The sequence below is a fragment of the Anabrus simplex genome, chromosome 8, assembly GCF_040414725.1.
Source record: "Anabrus simplex isolate iqAnaSimp1 chromosome 8, ASM4041472v1, whole genome shotgun sequence".
In the NCBI taxonomy this organism is placed as follows: Eukaryota; Metazoa; Arthropoda; class Insecta; order Orthoptera; family Tettigoniidae; genus Anabrus; species Anabrus simplex.
Window position 1 is genome coordinate 243,605,390 of NC_090272.1, and position 18,586 is coordinate 243,623,975.

Below are 18,586 nucleotides of genomic sequence, written 5' to 3' on the forward strand. Positions count from 1 at the left end.
TCAATCAATCAATCAATCAATCAATCAATCAATCAATCTCTCTATCTATCTATCTATCTATCTATCTATCTATCTATCTATCTATCTATCTATCTATCTATCTATCTATCTATCTATCTATCTATCTGTCTGTCTATCAATACTGATCTGCATTTAGGGCAGATTGGTGGCAGATTCCCTATCTGTTGTTTTTCTAGCCTTTTCTTAAATGATTGCAAAAAAATTGGAAATTTATTGAACATCTCCCTTCGTAAGTTATTCCAATCCCTAACTCCCCTCCCTATGAATGAATATTTGCCCCGATTTGTCCTCTTGAATTCCAACTTTATCTTCATATTGTGATCTTTCCTACTTTTAAAGACGCCACTCAAACTTATTCGTCTACTAATGTCATTCCACGTCATCTCTCCGCTGACTGCTTGGAACATACCACTTAGTCGAGCAGCTCGTCTTTTTTCTCCCAGTTCTTCCTAGCCCAAACTTTGCAACATTTTTGTAACGCTACTCGTTTGTTGGAAATCACCCAAAACAAATCGAGCTGCTTTTCTTTGGATTTTTTGCCGTTCTTGAATTAGGTAATCCTGGTGAGGGTTCCATAGAACGGAACGATACCCTAGTTGGGGGTCCTACCAGAGACAAATATGCCCTCTCCTTTACAGCCTTACTACAACCCCTAAACACCATCATAACCATGTGCAGAGATCTGAACCCTTTATTTGGTTACGTGAACGATGTTGATCCACGAAATATCACTGCAATATTTATCACAAACGAAAGGTAATCATTGATTTACTCAAATAAAGTCTCGAATCCCAGGTTGATTAAGAAATACGTCGTTACTAGCAAGAAATATGTATACGTATTTAGTGGCTGTAAATAGGAGTCCATGGTCTTGCATTCCGCTGCTTGCGCCGTCTTTTGTTCCTTTCTCGAGGTCCAGGGCTGACACCGATGAATGGCAGTGCTATGTCTGCGATTTTTGTCATCTTTGGCCTATGTCTTACATCCGCTGCTCGCGCCGTCGTTTTTTCTTTTTTTCTTGAGGTCCAGGACTGGCACTAACTAGCTCTCTTTCTAGCGAATGGGAGTGCGGGTATTTTGTTGAAAAATATCATGATCCCTGGACCGATAAATCGTTTAATGAATCAGTTCTCAGCCCATCAAATTACATCGAATGAGGAAAATAATAACACAACACCAAAGAACTTCAGTGAGCAAAGACATCACAGACGACAGTTTTGGACAAACAAAGAAACAACGGAAGCGCTGCGACGTAGCAGAAATAGTTGTTGTAAAGCAGTAACGTATGTATTCTCTAAATTAAATATTTAGTATTATTTCTTAATCAACCTGGGATTTGAGACTTTATTTGAGTAAAAGCAATTACTATCTCCCATTTGTGACAAATATTACAGTGATATTTCGTGGATTACATTCGTTCACATAAACCTTTATTTATAATCCCGTTTATGTGATTACCCCAATGAACATCTTTCCTTATAATAACATCCAGATACTTACAATGATCCCCAAAACGAACTTTCACCCCATAAACGCAGTAATTAAAACCGAGAGGACTTTTCCTATTTGTGAAACTCACAACCTGACTTTTAACCCCGTTTATCAACATACCATTGCCTGCTATCCATCTCACAACATTTTTGAGGTCACGTTGCAGTTGCTCACAATCTTGTAACTTATTTATTACTCTATACAGAATAACATCATCAGCAAAAAGCCTTACCTCTGATTCCACTTGTTTACTTATTTCATTATATATATATATATATATATATATATATATATATATATATATATATATATATATATATAGATATAAGAAAACGTAAAGGTCCAATAATACTGCCTTGAGGAAATCCGCTCTTAATTTTTACAGGCTCCGATAAAGCTTCGCCTACTCTAATTCTCTGAGATCTATTTTCTAGATATATAGCAACCCATTCAGTCACTCTTTTGTCTAGTCCAATTGCGCTCATTTTTTGCCATTAGTCTCGGATGATCCACCCTATCAAATGCTTTAGACAGGTCAATCGCGATACAGTCCGTTTGATCTCCTGAATCCAAGATATCTACTATATCTTGCTGGAAGCCTATAAGTTGAGCTTCAGAGGAATAACCTCTCCTAAACCCGAGCTGACTTCTATCGAACCAGTTATTAATTTCGCAAACGTGTATAATAAAATCGGGAAGAATCCTTCTCAAAGTTTACGTGCAACGCATATCAAACTTACTGGTCTGTCGTTTTCAAATTTATGTCTTTTACCATTTCCTTCCTACACAGGGGCAACTATAGCAACTCTCCATTCATTTGGTATAGCTCCTTCAACCAAACAATAATCAAATAAATACTTTAGATATGTCTTTAGTATATCCCCAGAAATCTTATCAATTCCAGCTGCTTTTCTAGTTTTCAACTTTTGTATCTTATTGTAAATGTCATTGTTATCATATGTAAATTTTAATACTTCTTTAGCATTAGTCTCCTCTTCTATCTGGACATTATACTTGTAACCAACAATCTTTACATACTGCTGACTGAATACTTCTGCTTTTTGAAGATCCTCACATACACACTGCCCTTTTTCATTAATGATTCCTGGAATGTCCTTCTTGGAACCTGTTTCTGCCTTAAAATACCTACACATACCCTTCAATTTTTCACTAAAATTTGTTTGACTGGCAATTATGCTTGCTATCATGTTATCGTTAGCTGCTTTCTCTGATATATTGTGTTTCCTAATAAGTTCTTTCTATTTCTCCTTACTTCCACAGTCATTTCTAACTCCATTTCTTTCCTTTTTTTAACCGGCTACAAAATTTTAGAAGGAGAGCAGGAGGGAGTTCCTGCTTGTTTTGGGGTGGAGGATGACACGCATCAATATCACCGTCAGTCACTTCGACACCGAGCGCATTGCCAAGTGCTTTCACAACTGAGACTAGATTCTCGTTACCAAGCTGAGGCAAACCATGAATTTCTACGTTGTTCTTCCGGATGTACTGTTGGAGGTCTGGATTTTCCTCTCTAAGCTTATAGACTTCATCTGCTCTTGTCTTTTTCCTTTCGAGGACAGCAACCTTCGACTTCAATGCCGCCACTTTTGCTATAGCGTATTTAAAGTCATGAGTTATTTTGTGCGGCTGACTCTTAATATCGTCGAAACTATCAGCACAGAAAGTTACCGACTTTCTAATTTCCGCTCGTTCAGCTTCGATTCCTTCTTGATCACATAGCCTTTTATTGATGTCCCTAACTACATATTTTATATCCCCAAACTTATGGTCACTCGGCCCTGTGGCCAGATCGCCATTCACACTATCACACTTACCGCAGTACCACTTCTTTGATTTGTCCTCAATTAGTGTCTTGAATTCCCGTTTATTTAATTTAACACACGCACTGTGATGTTTTCTTTGACACGTACCGTCACAGATGATGTAGTCGTCCTCGGCAGTAATTGATTTTATGCACGAACCACACGTAGCTAGTTGCTTATTGCCCGCCATCTTTATCTATTAATGTCTTAGCAACACTTTCCTTCTAGACGTAATTTATTTATCCAATTCCGTATATGCATTTCCATTGATATTTGAAAGTAACGCTATTTTTCAGGTCACACCACTAGGAGCGCGTCTTGCGAATTGCCTCCCATTTTAACAAGGCTAAATCCGGAATTGTGACGTATTGTCTCTACTGTATTTGCTATTCTTTAGGCCCCATTCACAATGTAAACGTAGTTATCCTCTTCGATGGCTTGAGATCCTCGGCCAATGGTCGTTGCCCTGTTGTTGTCAACGAGCTGGTTGTTGTAAATTTCATTTTTTGGCTATCTTGGAATTTGTATACACGATTTCATTGGTTGAGCCACGGCCTACTTGATGCGTCGCTAGCTAGTAGGTGCAGCGAGGGAATCAGCTGGTCCAAAGCCTACTAGATACTAGAAAGCCTGGACAGAAAGTCAATTTCTTGCATTAAAAGCGGGGTAATAGTTTTTCTCTTTTCCACCGCTAGGTTCGCGTTTATGTTCTGTTGTTTGACACGAATTCTATGATTACGTGTGTTACTGCAACATGTTTTATGAGAAGAAATAATATATTAAACTTTATTTTATAAGGTAAGGCCTTATCTAACATGAAATATGAAGAGTTTTGTCGTTTTTTAATTTATTTGGTCTCACGATTTGCAATATATGGATGGTTGCTGAGATACATTTAACATTTGTTTAGTTATGTGCTTCCAAATTACCGTCAAGGTGGTGGTGGTGGTGGTGATTATTGTTTTAAAAGGAAGTACAACTAGGCATCTATCCTCTATATAACACTAATCAGAGAGAACAACTGGAAGGGGTCCGACACTTCGAAAAATGAAAGTATCGGCCAAAGGAAGACAATGGCCACGAAGGGCGTGAAAATAAAAGACGCCCTAGCCCTCGGAAACCTAATAGCATAGGGGTCGGCAAAGAACAAAGGAAGGTCGGATAGGATAGATGAAAGTGAGGAGCCTGGCACAAGTAAGTGGAAGAAATGCCAGGGCTCAGCTAAGGGTCCCGTGGTTGCCAACCCACGCTCAAAATTTCAGAGCCCCTGGGGCCAATTACCGTCAAGTTTCTATTTCCATTCTGTAGGTTAAGATGGTTTATTGCCGGTCTGAGTGACTCAGACGGTTGAGGCGCTGGCCTTCCGACCCCAACATGGCAGGTTCGATCCTGGCTCAATCCGGTGGTATTTGAAGGTGCTCAAATATGTCAGCCTCCTGCCGGTAGATTTACTGGCACGTAAAAGAACTCCTGCGGGACAACATTCCGGTACCTCGGCGTCCCCGAAAACCGAAAAAGTAGTTAGTGGGACGTAAAGACAATAACGTTATTTATTATTAACATTATTAAGATGGTTAATTTTGCGTGCCTAACTGCACATCTGACACAGCGAAGAAATATACAAAAATATAAATTTTCATATTTTTTCTAAAGATCCGAATTTACGGGAGAAATGGAGGCTTGCTATTTCTGGACAGGGCAGCAGAAAAGTATCTCTTCCGGCTCCTAATGATAACTCCAGAATATGTAGCTTGCACTTTGTCGAATCAGATTACGGTGTAAGTACTGTGAGGAGAATTCTGCCTCACCGACAAAGTGCCGATGCAAATTCTTCTTGTTAAAAACGTATTAATATTTACAACGCGGGCGTTAGGACATCTCGCAAAATGTAAACTTGTCCGAAAGCTGAAATTCCTTACCGCTCCAAAGTTTAAAGAGACGTTTCAGTGCCGCGACTGTGAACAAGCACACATCACATACGTAATACTTACAACATTTTTCAGGCCTGTTCTTGATAATAATGCAAAAAAAGTGACTAATGACTGTGATTTATTAAGCAAATTCAAGAGCAAGCTTCTGATCAGAAAAGTGTTGAAATTATAGAAATAGGGAAAAATCGGGTCAGTACTTCTATTTAGGCCTATTTCCCTATTCTTTACTCCTTTGTGATAAACAAGTGCAAAATGAAAGAACTCTATGAAGTGAAGTGTGTTCTAAGTTGTTTTATATATTTATATCTCATTCACACCGGACATAATGATAATAAAATGTATTATTTCGCGTTATTGTATGAATCTTCAATATAAGGATTTAGACAGAACATAAACGCGATCCAAGCGGCCATTGCCTGAACTACTTCGTTCGCCCAGAAATGTGTCGGCTTGTCCAGGCCTTCTCAACGAGCTAGAATAACATAGAGAGGCGGAAGCGCTGCCTGGGTGAACCTAATAGAACGAACGTCCGCCATGTTTCCTGTTGTCACACAAGCAAGGGGGCATGGCCTTTAAATGACGAAAAGTGTAGAAAATACGCATTTTAGAATCGCTGGGGGAGAATTAATGTCCGTTGCCGAAAGCTTGAAGCATGAAAGCGAATACCGCCACTTCATCATATTTCGGCACGATGCCAACATCACGATCAGTTGATTGTAGGCTAGTTCGAAATCATCGCACAGTGACATACGAATAGGCCTCGAAATCGGAACAAGAGCGTTACCCTGCTTGGCTGTTGTGGTTAAGCGTAAATTAGAATAAAAACGATGGACATAAATACTGTATTTATGACAGGAAAACTTAAAATCATAGGGACCTATAATAGGTTACAACCTCATTCTGTTAATATTTTTAAAATTATTGCATACTCATGAGTACTGTGTTCCTTTTTTAATCTGTTTACCTTCCCGGGTTGGTTTTTCCCACGGACTCGGCGACGGATCCCACCTCTACCACCTCAAGGACAGTGTTCTCGAGCGTGAGATATTGGGTCGGGGGATACAACTGTGAGGGAGGGCTGCACCTGCTATGCTGAACAGGGGCCTTGTGGGGGGGAAGGAAGCGGCCGTGGCCGTAAGTTAGGTACCATCCCGGCATTTGCTTGAAGGAGAAATGGGACCCCACGGAAAATCACTTCGAGGATGGCTGAGGTGGGAGTCGAACCCACTTCTACTCAGTTGACCTCCCCAGGCTAATAGAATCCCGTTACAGCCCTCGTGCCCCTTTTCAAATTTCGTGGCGGAGCTGGGAATCGAACCCGGGCTTCCAGGGGTGGCAGCTGCTCACGCTAACCAGTGCACCACAGAGGCGGCCCATGAATACTTTACCACAATAATCGTTTAGTGTAATTATTTATTATAATATAGGGGGGATATCATGTTTCTCCCATTACCATATCATACTGGGATTACTAGCTTGAAAGTTGTCCATTATGAACTGTGGCATAGTTTTAAAAACCAAGGCAACAGACATCTACAATAAAGGCTGTATACATTTCAAAAATAGCAGTAAAATGCTGTATTTATTATACTTGGTGTACGTTTGAACGAAATAAGTAATTTTTTGTGGTTACGTTTTCTTGGTGGTGGGCGTTCCATTTCCTTTATTTGTAAATGTGAATGAAAATTAAATAGGGCTGGAAATGTACAGAGCATAAGCAACTGAATTGAGTGGGATACCATTTACCTCTTTTCTTCCTCACTACGCATTGTTCAGTTAATTCCTTGTTCTTTAAACGAAATATGAAACAAAATTCGACAAATAATTACCGTGGCTATCCGTACTTTCTCTAAGTAAACAATAAAATGGATTTAATTACAAACACAAATTACAAAAAGGAACCTCGGCTATAATTCAGTAATACTTACTTAAAGTACGATATATCCTTGGTTTTATTACTCCGATTAGTACAACCATACGCTGAGCTTACGGCTGGCATTCTTGAAAGCGAGAATCTATCTTTTCACTTCTTTAAACTTAGGGAATTAAATTGGTATGCACGATCTCCCTGTCACCTCAACATATGCTCTCGCGCCAATTCGCTTTGTTTTGACACCCGTTAAGATGGCTGCCCCTTATCAACTTGCTTCAAGCAGGGAGCGCTGATGTCAGGTATACAGCCCCTCTATGTTATTCTAGCTCGTTGGGCCTTCTATTATAGCGTAGGCCTGGCGTAGGCAACGGCCGGTCGTGGTTGAGAAGACCATCAAACCGTTGCCTACGTGATCAGTAATAAGGCCTCCGCATGGCAGCTTACACAGCGTGAAATACGTTCTAGTTCCAGAGTCGCCGCTAGAATGCGTGTTAGTCCTCCACTGTTTAACACTGACGTATATAGAAATTGTGAAGCAAAATGTTAAGTTAGTGAGTTTTTAAATCAGGTAGACCTTAAAAATAATTATATAAGGCGTTGATTTGTGTATTCAGCTTGTAGGGAGTATATACTTTCTAAGTTTAAGATAATGTTTGGTGCATAGTTATAAATATACGAGGTTCTATATTTACCGCCGAAAGAGTATTTATTGTAAACGTCCAATTCCTTGACTGAATGGTCAGCGTTGAGGCATTCGGTTCAGAGGGTCCCGGTTCAATTCCCGTGCGGGCCGGGGATTTTAATCGCGCATTTCATGTTAAATTCTTCTGGTTCGGGGACTGGGTGTTTGTGTTTGTCCCAACACTTTCTTCTTCACACAACATACTACACCAACAACCACCACATCCCTCCATATAAGGTTGGCGATAGGAAGGGAATCCGGCCGTAAAACAGGACCAGATCCACATGTGCGACATAGTTCGCACCCGCATCCGCACAACTGTGGGGAAAAGCGGTAGAGAAAAAGAAGAACCGAGCTCGATAGCTGCAGTCGCTTAAGTGCGGCCAGTATCCAGTATTCGGGAGATAGTAGGTTCGAATCCCGCTGTCGGCAGCCCTGAAAATGGTTTTCCGTAGTTTCCCATTTTCACGCCAGGCAAATGCTGGGGCTGTACCTTAATTAAGTCCACGGCCGCTTCCTTCCCACTCCTAACCCCTTCCTGTCCCATCGTCGCCATAAGACATATCTGTGTCGGTGCGACGTAAAGCAACTAGCAAAAAAAAAAAAAAAAAAGAAGAATATTTATTGTGAACATTCTATTCACAGGATGTCTATTGCGCGTCCTCGACAATTGTTTTTTGCTGTGAACCACTCTGCAAAAGTAAACTTCACAAAGGTTGCAGAATTTCTTTCCACGAGTTCCCAGCAAATACAAAATGACAAGAAAAATGGGTCAAATAACGAGAAAAATAGCATGTGACAACCTTCCTCGAAATCTGCAGTATGTAGTCGATTTTTGAAAGCACGTGCTTTAGCATTTCTGCTAAAACCAGGCGCTTTCTTCCAAATTCAATTCCAACAGTTCTTTCAGGGTATCCATCGTATTTCATAATAAAACGCGTAAGCTGCCCAAGAAAAGAAGCTATGGAAATGCATTCTCGCAGGCAAATACAAATGTTTCGAACGACGTACAAGTGGAGCGAAGAGGGTGGTTAAGAGGAAGTACAACTGGGCAACCGTCCTCCATATAGCACTAATCAGAGAGAAAAATGGAACGGATCCGACACTTCGAAAAATAAGGGTATCGGTCAATGAAAGACAAGGGCCACGAAAGGGCGTGAAAATGAAAGACACCCTAGGCCTCGAATACTCTAATACCGTCGAGGACAATAAAGAACAAGAGATGACCAAGGGAGGTCGGATAGGATACCGGTAGACGAAAGTGAGGAGGTGGCACAAGTGAGTGGAAGCAAGTTTAGAGCCCCAGGGGCCGCTTTTAGTCGCCTCTTAGAACAGGCAGGGGCTACCGTGGCTGTTATTTTACCACCCCACCCACAGGGTTTACTACACGAAGCAGAGAGGTTGGCTAGACAGTAAGAGGAATTAAATTTAAGAAGGTGAGAATAGAAAGGTAGATACAGACATGAAGAAGAAAAACCACAGACACCTCCCAGGTCACCTTGTTAGTCCGACTTCTTTCTAGTCGCAACTATACGATCTGACTCGTATGAGCTCTTCTTGAATTATGTGTGATACATTTATTTTTCCTTACTAAACGTCGTAGAAATAACACTTTTCTGGTCAAAACGCAATGTTTTATCTTTGTAATGTGCTCCTATGTGTAAGTTATTCTCGTAAATGCCAATTGGAACCGTGCTGAGGAATGGAGGGCTAGCCTGACATCTGGCGGCTCTATTTGAACTACTGCTACTCTGCCAATTTAGTACTTGAAATGACCGCGCATGCAGGGGCCTTTACCTATCTCGTAGGCAACGATCAAACTTTCAAGGAGAAGGAGAAGAAGAATGATGAGCAGTGATGGAGTGTGTTGTTTGTTTATGAACCGAACATAACCTCCTTATACACCTTACTGAAGAGTTAGACAATTCAGCAAGGTGAAATCGCAGGTAAATGTGTTGTAACAACATACTGTTCAGTCAACAGTTCGTATTTCATAAGGAGGTTATTTCATGACGTAGTAGGTTTTGAGTTTCCGTGAACACGTGGTGCTGTGTGTTCCTTCTAAGTGTATGTGGTGATAACAATTTGAGCTTCTATATATTTTATCTTTCAGGCTTAGACATGTCTTTTCGCGGTCGTGGTGGCGGTGGTGGTTATGGCGGGGGAAGAGGAGGATACGGAGGCGGCGGCGGAGGTGGCGGCTTCAGAAGAGGTGGTGGAAGAGGTCAGTAGAGCGTTGTTAATCCGTTTGGGGGAATTAGGCCTATATCCAGTTTCTGTCTTAATGTTGTTCTTTGTTGTCTTGTTTCAGGTGGAGGACGTTCAAGTTTTGGGTATCAAGACATGGGCCCACCTGAACAAGTAGGCTGAACCATTTACTGCATGTTAACCTTTAGCTGTCATCTGAGTTTCACTGGTTACATAATTCGGTATTAATCCATCCCGGGGGCCACTATATTTCTAATGTTATAAGTAAGCGTCTGATAGGAGAGATGTGTTCATTGCGATATCCAGGAACCCACCATCCCGCCCCAAGAAGTACATTCACTGTTATAACTTAATTAAGATTATTACATGCCATATTCATTTCTCAAGTAGCCTGTTGTATTCCTATTGGCCAATGTAAAGTGGCACGTGATCTCCTTACCGTGAAGAAATTTCATCATAATGCTTTACCAACCGCAGCACAATAAAAGCGCAAGTCCAATAGTGTTTCCTCACGAAACTAGGGCCCTAAGGCCGCTTCGCGGCTTCTAACTGTGCAGACCAATGGTCTTGTCCACGGCAAGAATCCTAACTGTCCAGAGCAATAGTGTTTCCTCACGAAACTAGGGGCCTAAGGCCGCTTCGCGGCTTCTAACCGTCCAGACCAATGGTCTTGTCCACGTCAATAATTTTAACCATCCGGACCACTGGTCTTGTCCACGGCAAAAATCCTAACCATCCAGACCAATCGTCTTGTCCATGGCAAGAATCTAATAAGCACCACCACAGCTATCGAAGCAAGCATAGTTCCTAAGTACAGAGGTTGGCAGCACTGAGCAGTGCTAGAGAAAATCCTTTCCGAGTAGGCCGTGAGCGAGCAAACAAACGACAGTCGTTACACGTGCGTGGCCCCTGGGCTGGACTAATGATCATAATTCACTCGCCTATTTTTCTGGAGAAGTATAGGATAATTTTTAAGGCAATAAATATGTTGTGCTAGTCTTCAAGTGAAATAAAATTCAATACACGATTACATAAATGCTGGAATTGCACAGTTTGAAGATATACTTCACTTACTTATTCTCTCTATATTGTTGAGTATCTTTCAAAGCAAATATCTTGATGAAGGCCTTGTTGTACTGAAAAGGTTTTCTTTTGTATTTCTTCATTCTGTCTGTTGCTTCACTCGGCAAAGTCAGTTGTAACTTTTTGAGGATGCGACTACACTGAGCATGGCTTTCTGCTGAGTTCCTTCTGATTGTGACTGGGAAAATCTATTGCAGTGACCAACAGGTACTTTGTCAATGTGGTAAGCCAATTGCACAAAAGTTACTATACCCTAAGCATAAATATTGCTGTTAATGTGCCTTATTCTAAGAGTAGGCATATGTTGGAAGAGTTTCGACATACAAATATAACACATCTGGTAGGCGTGATCGTTAAGTCATCAAGTCTGTATGGTCTGATGTTGTGGTTAGCTGGTTCTGTGCTGCTTCTGTACCTGGTTTGCAGAGTTAGGGATGATAAAAAATCATATAAAAATGATGTGCAGCGATACCTTTAGTAGCAGAAAGGTGAGATCCTTCCCTTATGCTCGCCAGAAACCCACCATCCTGCCCTTAGTAGTATTCTTACTTATATAGAAGATTAAACCCGAGCCTGTGTAAATTAGGTGAATGCGACCATGTTCCTGTTTGCCGGCCAAGGTTCGTGCTGTGTTTCTATTCGCCGACAAAGCTTCATATTGTCTCCAATAGAGCTCACGTTGCGTGCAAGTAGATGGCTGCCATCTTCGCTAAAAGTAAGAGAACCACCAATTTCACTGTAATTTCATGTAATTTTTGTCAAAACTATCGAGACCAGTGGTAGTGTCACATGGGATACTAGAAGTTGGTAAGCCTGGGGTAGGAAAGTTTTACTGCTGGTTCTAGTCCTGTTGGCGGAAGTAATGTTCACCATCAGAAAGTTGGTCGACAGGACAGGGTAGGAGAGGTGGTGGTGTACAGTTTCTAATCACTGGATTCTGTGGCAAAAGCTTCTCCGCAGTGTTTACATGGAATGAAGGCCGCGACGCTGTTGATGGATTCGTTCATTGGATGGAGACGTTAAGCCTTGAGCAGGCCCCTTCGCCTTATTCTGAGGAGTAGGCTATGTACCGACTCTGGGTTTCGCCCCCTCCCTAGCTCATTATCGTCATCCCACATTGATGTGCAGGTCGCCCATGGGAGTCAACTGGAAAGACCTGCACAGGTGAGCCGAACATGTCCTCAGACACTCCAGGCACTAAAAGTCATGTTGTTGTTTGAGTCATCAGTCCATAGACTGGTTTGATGCCACCCTATCCTGTGCTAACCTTTGAATTTCTACGTAACTACTGCATCCGACATCTGCTCTAATCTGCTTCTCATATTCATACCTTGGTCTACCCCTACCGTTCTTACCACTTACACTTCCTTCAAAAACCAACTGAACAAGTACTGGGTGTCTTAAGATGTGTCCTATCATTCTATCTCTTCTTTTTGTCAAATTTAGCCAAATCGATCTCCTCTCACCAATTCGATTCAGTATATCTTCATTCGTGATTCGATCTATCCATCTCACCTTCAGCATTCTTCTGTAACACCACATTTCAAAAGCTTCTATTCTCTTTCTTTGTGAGCTAGTTATCGTCCATGTTTCACTTCCATTCAATGCCACGCTCCACACGAAGGTCTTCAAAAACATCTTTCTAATTCCCATATCAATGTTTGAAGTGAGCAAATTTCTTTTCTTAAGAAAGCTCTTCCTTGCTTGTACTAGTCTGCATTTTATGTCGTCCGTACTTCTGCCATCGTTAGTTATTTTACTACCCAAGTAACAATATTTATCTACTTCTTTTAAGACTTCATTTCCTACTCTAATATTTCCTGCATCACCTGCCTTCGTTCGGCTGCACTCCATTACTTTTGTTTTGGACTTATTTATTTTCATCTTGTACTCCTTACCCAAGACTTCATCCATACCATTCAGTAGCTTCTCGAGAACTTCTGTAGTCTCAGATAAAATAACAATATCATCGGCAAATCTCAAGGTTTTGATTTCCTCTCCTTGGATTGTGATTCCATTTCCAAATTCCTCTTTGATTTCCTTTACTGCCTGTTCTATGTAAACATTGAAAAGGAGGGGGGATAAACTGCAGCCTTGCCTCACTCCTTTCTGGATTGCTGCTTCCTTTTCAAAGCCCTCAATTCTTATCACAGCAGACTGATTTTTATACAGATTGTAGATAATTCTTTGTTCTCGGTATCTGATCCCAATCACCTTCAGAATCATAAATAGCTTGGTCCAATCAACATTATCGAATGCCTTTTCTAGATCTACGAATGGCATGTACGTGGGCTTGCCCTTCTTGTTTCGATCCTCTAAGATCAGATGTAAAGTCAGGATTGCTTCACGTGTTCCTACATTTCTTCTGAAGCCAAATTGATCTTCTCCCAACTCAGCATCAACTTGTTTTTCCATTCTTCTGTAAATAATAATTATTCAAATTTTCAGGCTTGAGAAACTAAACTAATGGTGCGGTAGTTTTCGCACCTGTCAGCACCGGCTTTTTTGGTAATAGGTATAACAACATTCTGCCGAAAATCGGATGGGATTTCCCCTGTCTCATACATGTTACACACTAAATGGAATACCCTTGCCATGCTGATTTCTCCTAAGGCAGTCAGTAATTCAGACGGAATGTCATCAATTCAAGGTGCCTTGTTCCTATTTAGGTCTCTCACAGCTCTGTCAAACTCTGACCTCAAAATTGCGTCTCCCATTTCATCAGCATCAACAGCCTCTTCTTGTTCCAGAACCAAATCATCTACATTTTTACCTTGACACAACTGTTGGATATGTTCTTGCCATCTTTCTGCTTTGTCTTCTTTCCCTAGAAGTGGCTTTCCATCTGAGCTCTTAATATTCATACACCTAGATTTCCTTTCTCCAAAGGTTTCTTTGATTTTCCTGTATGCAGCATCTACCTTTCCCAGGACCATACAACCTTCAACATCCTTGCACTTCTCTTTCAGCCATTCTTTCTTCCTTAGCTACCTTGCACTTTCTATCCACTTGATTCTTTAATCGCCTGTATTCTTTTCTGCCCTTTTCATTTCTAGCATTCTTATATTTTCGTCGTTCATCAATCAGGTCTAGTATCTCCTGAGTTATCCACTGATTCTTAGTTGATCTTTTCTTCCTTCCTAAATATCTTCAGCAGCCCTACTGACTTCATTTTTCATGGCTATCCACTCTTCCTCTATTGTGTTTCCTTCAGCCTTTTCATTTAGCCCTTGTGGAACATGTTCCTTGAAACAATCCCTCACACTCTTTTGTTTCAACTTGTCTAGATCCTATCTTTTTGCATTCTTTCCACAGTTTCTTCAGCTTCAGATGGCATTTCACGACCAACAAGTTGTGGTCAGAGTCCACGTCTGCTCCTGGGAAAGTTTTGCAATCCAACACCTGGTTTCTGAATCTCTGCCTGATCATAATGAAGTCTATTTGATCCCTTCCAGTGTCTCCCGGTCTTGTCCACGTATACAGCCGTCGTTTGTGGTGTTTGAACCAAGTATTGGCGAGGACTAAATTATGATCAGTGCAGAATTCAACCAGCCGACTTCCTCTTTCGTTCCTTTGTCCCAATCCAAATTCTCCTACTGTGCTACCTTCTCTTCCTTGGCCTACCACTGCATTCCAGTCTCCCATCACGATTAGATTTTCGACACCTTTTACATATTGTATTAACTCTTCTATCTCTTCATATATTCTTTCGATTTCCTCATCATCCGCTGAACTAGTGGGATTATAGACCTGCACTATTGTGGTGGGCGTTGGTTTTGTGTCTCTCTTGACGACAATAGTTCTTTCACTATGCTGGTCGTAGTAGCTTATCCGCTGCCCTATTTTCTTATTCATTATTAAACCAACTCCTGCATTTCCCCTGTTTGATTTCGTGTTGATAATTGAAAGTTAGAAACTTCATTTTGTTATACAATGCTTGGTAGAGCTAAAGGTTCCACTTATTCAATACATTATCATAATGGTCTTTTTAGAACATCACATATTTATTTAACTTATTGTAAAATACATCTTTGGGACCGGTTTCGACAATCCACTATGCCATCATCAGCCATTGAAAGTTTAATAGCAAGGAACATTCAAAAAAGTTAAAATATGCTATAGAATCAGTATAGAATGTATGCTTGGCATACTTTTAACAGCAAGTCCTATTCTACATGAAAAACATTAAAAATAGCTAGATAACATTGACCCATTGTACTATACAAATAACATGTCTTTTTTTTGAAAAAATACAGTATTATTTGGTGCGTCTAAAATTATTTTGTATAGGCCTATGATTGAAAAAGTCTATGATTTGGTGTAGCTTATGTACAAGAAATTCATATCTAATTGATAAGTGATTCTACAAAGCATTTGCCATTTTAAACCACAGTTTTTTAACAGCAAGTCCTATTTTACATGAATAACATTAAAAATGGCTAGATAACATTGACCCATTGTATTATACAAGTAGCATGTCTTTTTAAAAATACAGTATTATTTGGTGCATCTAAAATTGTTTTTTAGGTGATTGAAAAAGTCTATAATTTGGTGTAGTTGATGTAATATATAATATGATTTAATACTAAATACTTCATTTTGTTCCGTATTGAACTGGGATTACAGTAAAATGAAAATGTTAAAGGTCCACCTTTTCAATACCATGAATGTTTATTGATGTGAATATATATCACATAACGTTTAGAGAAGGTTGGTACTAGTTTCGACACTCATTGCGCGTCATCATCAGCCAACAAAACAATTGAGCAAAATGCAACTTCTTGTAGGTGTTATCATGTGTTATATATTGCTATTCGGACCTATCAATGTGTTGTGTGCAAAAATCATAGCTGCGATGAGACTCTAATTCATGTCTTTGAGGCCTGCAGACAAGTACGGTGACCACTTGGCTACCACTCTGTTCCACTGTGATGTAACTCCCAAGTATATATGCCTTGCTTTGGAATCGGGGATTCATCAATTTTTCAGAAGTTATTAGGTTGCGGACTTGACATGTTTAAGTAAAATTTGTTCGCCTTTTAGTGTTCTACCACCTCCACTTTGTCCAAAGCGGATTCTGTGTAATGACATCTGACCTAATTTTTTTCGAAAATGAAAGCGTGTTGACTAAAACCCTTATACACGAGTTACCGTTGAGTGTCTCCCCACAGGTACATTGAAGCTTGGTAAAATCGGTTGACCGCAGGGTCTGGCCTCTACTTGTTAGACACTTTTCATGTAATTGTAGGCGACTGTGTTCACAAGTGCAAGAAGAAGTGTGTAGAATCCTGCAAAGAATTCCTGCTGCCACTGCAGCGTTAACAAGGCATTACATTATTTTCCCCGCAATAAAATAATGCCCGAAAACACATCAATTATCACATTTTCCCTGTGATAAGAATATAAGAACAGGCTATATTGAATGTTGTGATATAACAGTCCGTTCTTTCATTTTTTAAACACATTCGCATAATTTTAAATTAAAATCAAATGAAATAAAAACTCGCATTCATCATAACGCTTTAGTTTCTCTTACTTAACATGTTTACGTCTTATTGGTCTCTGCTTTCCGACTCGTTGGGTGAAAGGTCAGCGTACTGGCCTTCGGTTCAGAGGGTCTTGGGTTCGATTCCCGGCCGGGTCGGGGATTTTAACCTTAATTGGTTAATTCAGATGGCTCCGGGGCTGGGTATTTGTACTGTCCCCAACACATCTGTAACTCACACACCACACATAACACTATCCTCCACCACAATAACACGCAGTTACCTACACGTGGCAGATGCCGCCCACCCTCATCGGAGGGTCTGTCTTACAAGGGTTGCAATCGGCTAGTAATAGCCACACTAAATTATTATTATTATCGGTCTCCGCTAACCATAACCTATAATAATGTCAACCATGTGTCTGTGTGACAAAATGCTATTTCAACACACCACTAGGAGCGCTCTATGTGAAGAAACAAAAGACGCTTACTGCCAAACGTGTTCCGAAATCTCACTGAAATGTGTTAATTTGTCTTTAACAGTTCTTTCGTAACAAATGTTGGAAATGTGTTCGTGAAACAGGGCACTTTTAAACAAAGTTTTAAATTAATAACAATTGTTAGTTAACATTTGTTAAGTAAAATTTAACATACAGTTGAAGAAACCGGGACTTAATGGCAGATTGTGCCGAAAGCCTGTAGTCTAATATCTTGGAACTTGAAAATACGAGTGCCATCTGGAAAGTAGTACCCGTTAGCACCGCATGAAGCGCTGACGACTCGGGTAGCCTCTGGGCAAGGTCAGACCGCGTCAGGGGCTTGTCTACCTGCTCTGTGCGAGGTTGCGTGACACTAGCATTGCCTGTGTTGTGTCTGTGATCGTTTAAAATGTTTAAACAAATTGAGAACCCCACCAGTTGTGAAGTGAGGGCCGTGATTAAATTTCTTAATGCACGAAACGTTCGACCTTGTGATATTCATCGCCAGTTAACGGAGGTGTGGGGAGACAATGTGATGGATGAGTCGTCTGTTCGGCGCTGGTGTCGCAACTTCAACCTGGGGAGGGGGAATACACACGACGAGGAGACAATCTGTCATTACAGACCAACTGCTGAGCGCAGTAGACGAATGCGTGAGGAACGATCGGCGCGTCACAATTGATGAACTCTGTGAACATTTACCTAATGTGTCTCGAACAATTGTTCATGAAATTGTCAAAGACCATCTGCATTATTCAAAAATCTGTGCAAGGTGAGTCCCTCGCATGCTTACAGAGGAGCACAAAACCAAGCGTATGGCTGCAGCACTGACGTTTCTGGGACGTTATTCCGATGAAGGAGACTCTTTCCTGACACATCATTACTGGGGACGAAACATGGGTTTGTTATACATCACCTGAGAGTAAACGACAGTCAGTGGAGTGGCATCATCTCATTCACCAACCAAACCAAAAAAATTCAAGACAGTTCTGTCCACCAGGAAACTCATGGCAACCGTTTTCTGGGATCGCCGAGGTGTACTGCTCATTGATTTTATGGCCCGTGGAGAGACAATGCTAATGCGTATTGTGAAACATTAAAGAAATGACGGCGGGCAATACAAAATCGATGGCAAGGTCTATTGTCTACAGGCGTCATTCTCCTTCATGACAATGCCAGGCCTCATCCAGCTGCGATAACACAACAACTTTTGCAGCAATTCAAGTGGGAAACCTTTGACCATCTCCCATATAGTCCGGACTTGGCTCCTTCGGATTTTCATCTCTTTATGAAGCTTAAAGACTTTCTAGTGGGAAAAAGATTTGACAGCGACGAAGAACTTAAACAAGCCGTGACTATGCATCTCAATACTCTGGTGGCGGAGGACTATGACGCTGGAATACAAAAACTCGCCCCACGTTATGATAAATGCCTAAATTTGCTTGGAGATTATGTGGAGAAGTAGTGTAAAATATGCTCTTTCCAATAAAAATGTGTATATTTGTTGATA

General features: G+C 40.8%; 1 protein-coding gene across 1 annotated transcript in view; it reads left to right on the plus strand.

Annotated features, from left to right (window-relative positions):
• Window positions 1-9,634: 9,634 nt before the first annotated feature.
• The window catches only part of Gar1 (Gar1 ribonucleoprotein), a 30,361-nt gene continuing 21,409 nt past the window's right edge, over window positions 9,635-18,586 (plus strand). The window contains exons 1-3 of the mRNA XM_067152221.2: window positions 9,635-9,767; window positions 9,935-10,045; window positions 10,133-10,182. Coding sequence (XP_067008322.1) covers window positions 9,943-10,045; window positions 10,133-10,182 — 153 coding nt within the window. The 5' untranslated portion in view covers window positions 9,635-9,767; window positions 9,935-9,942. The remainder of the gene's footprint in view (window positions 9,768-9,934; window positions 10,046-10,132; window positions 10,183-18,586) is intronic.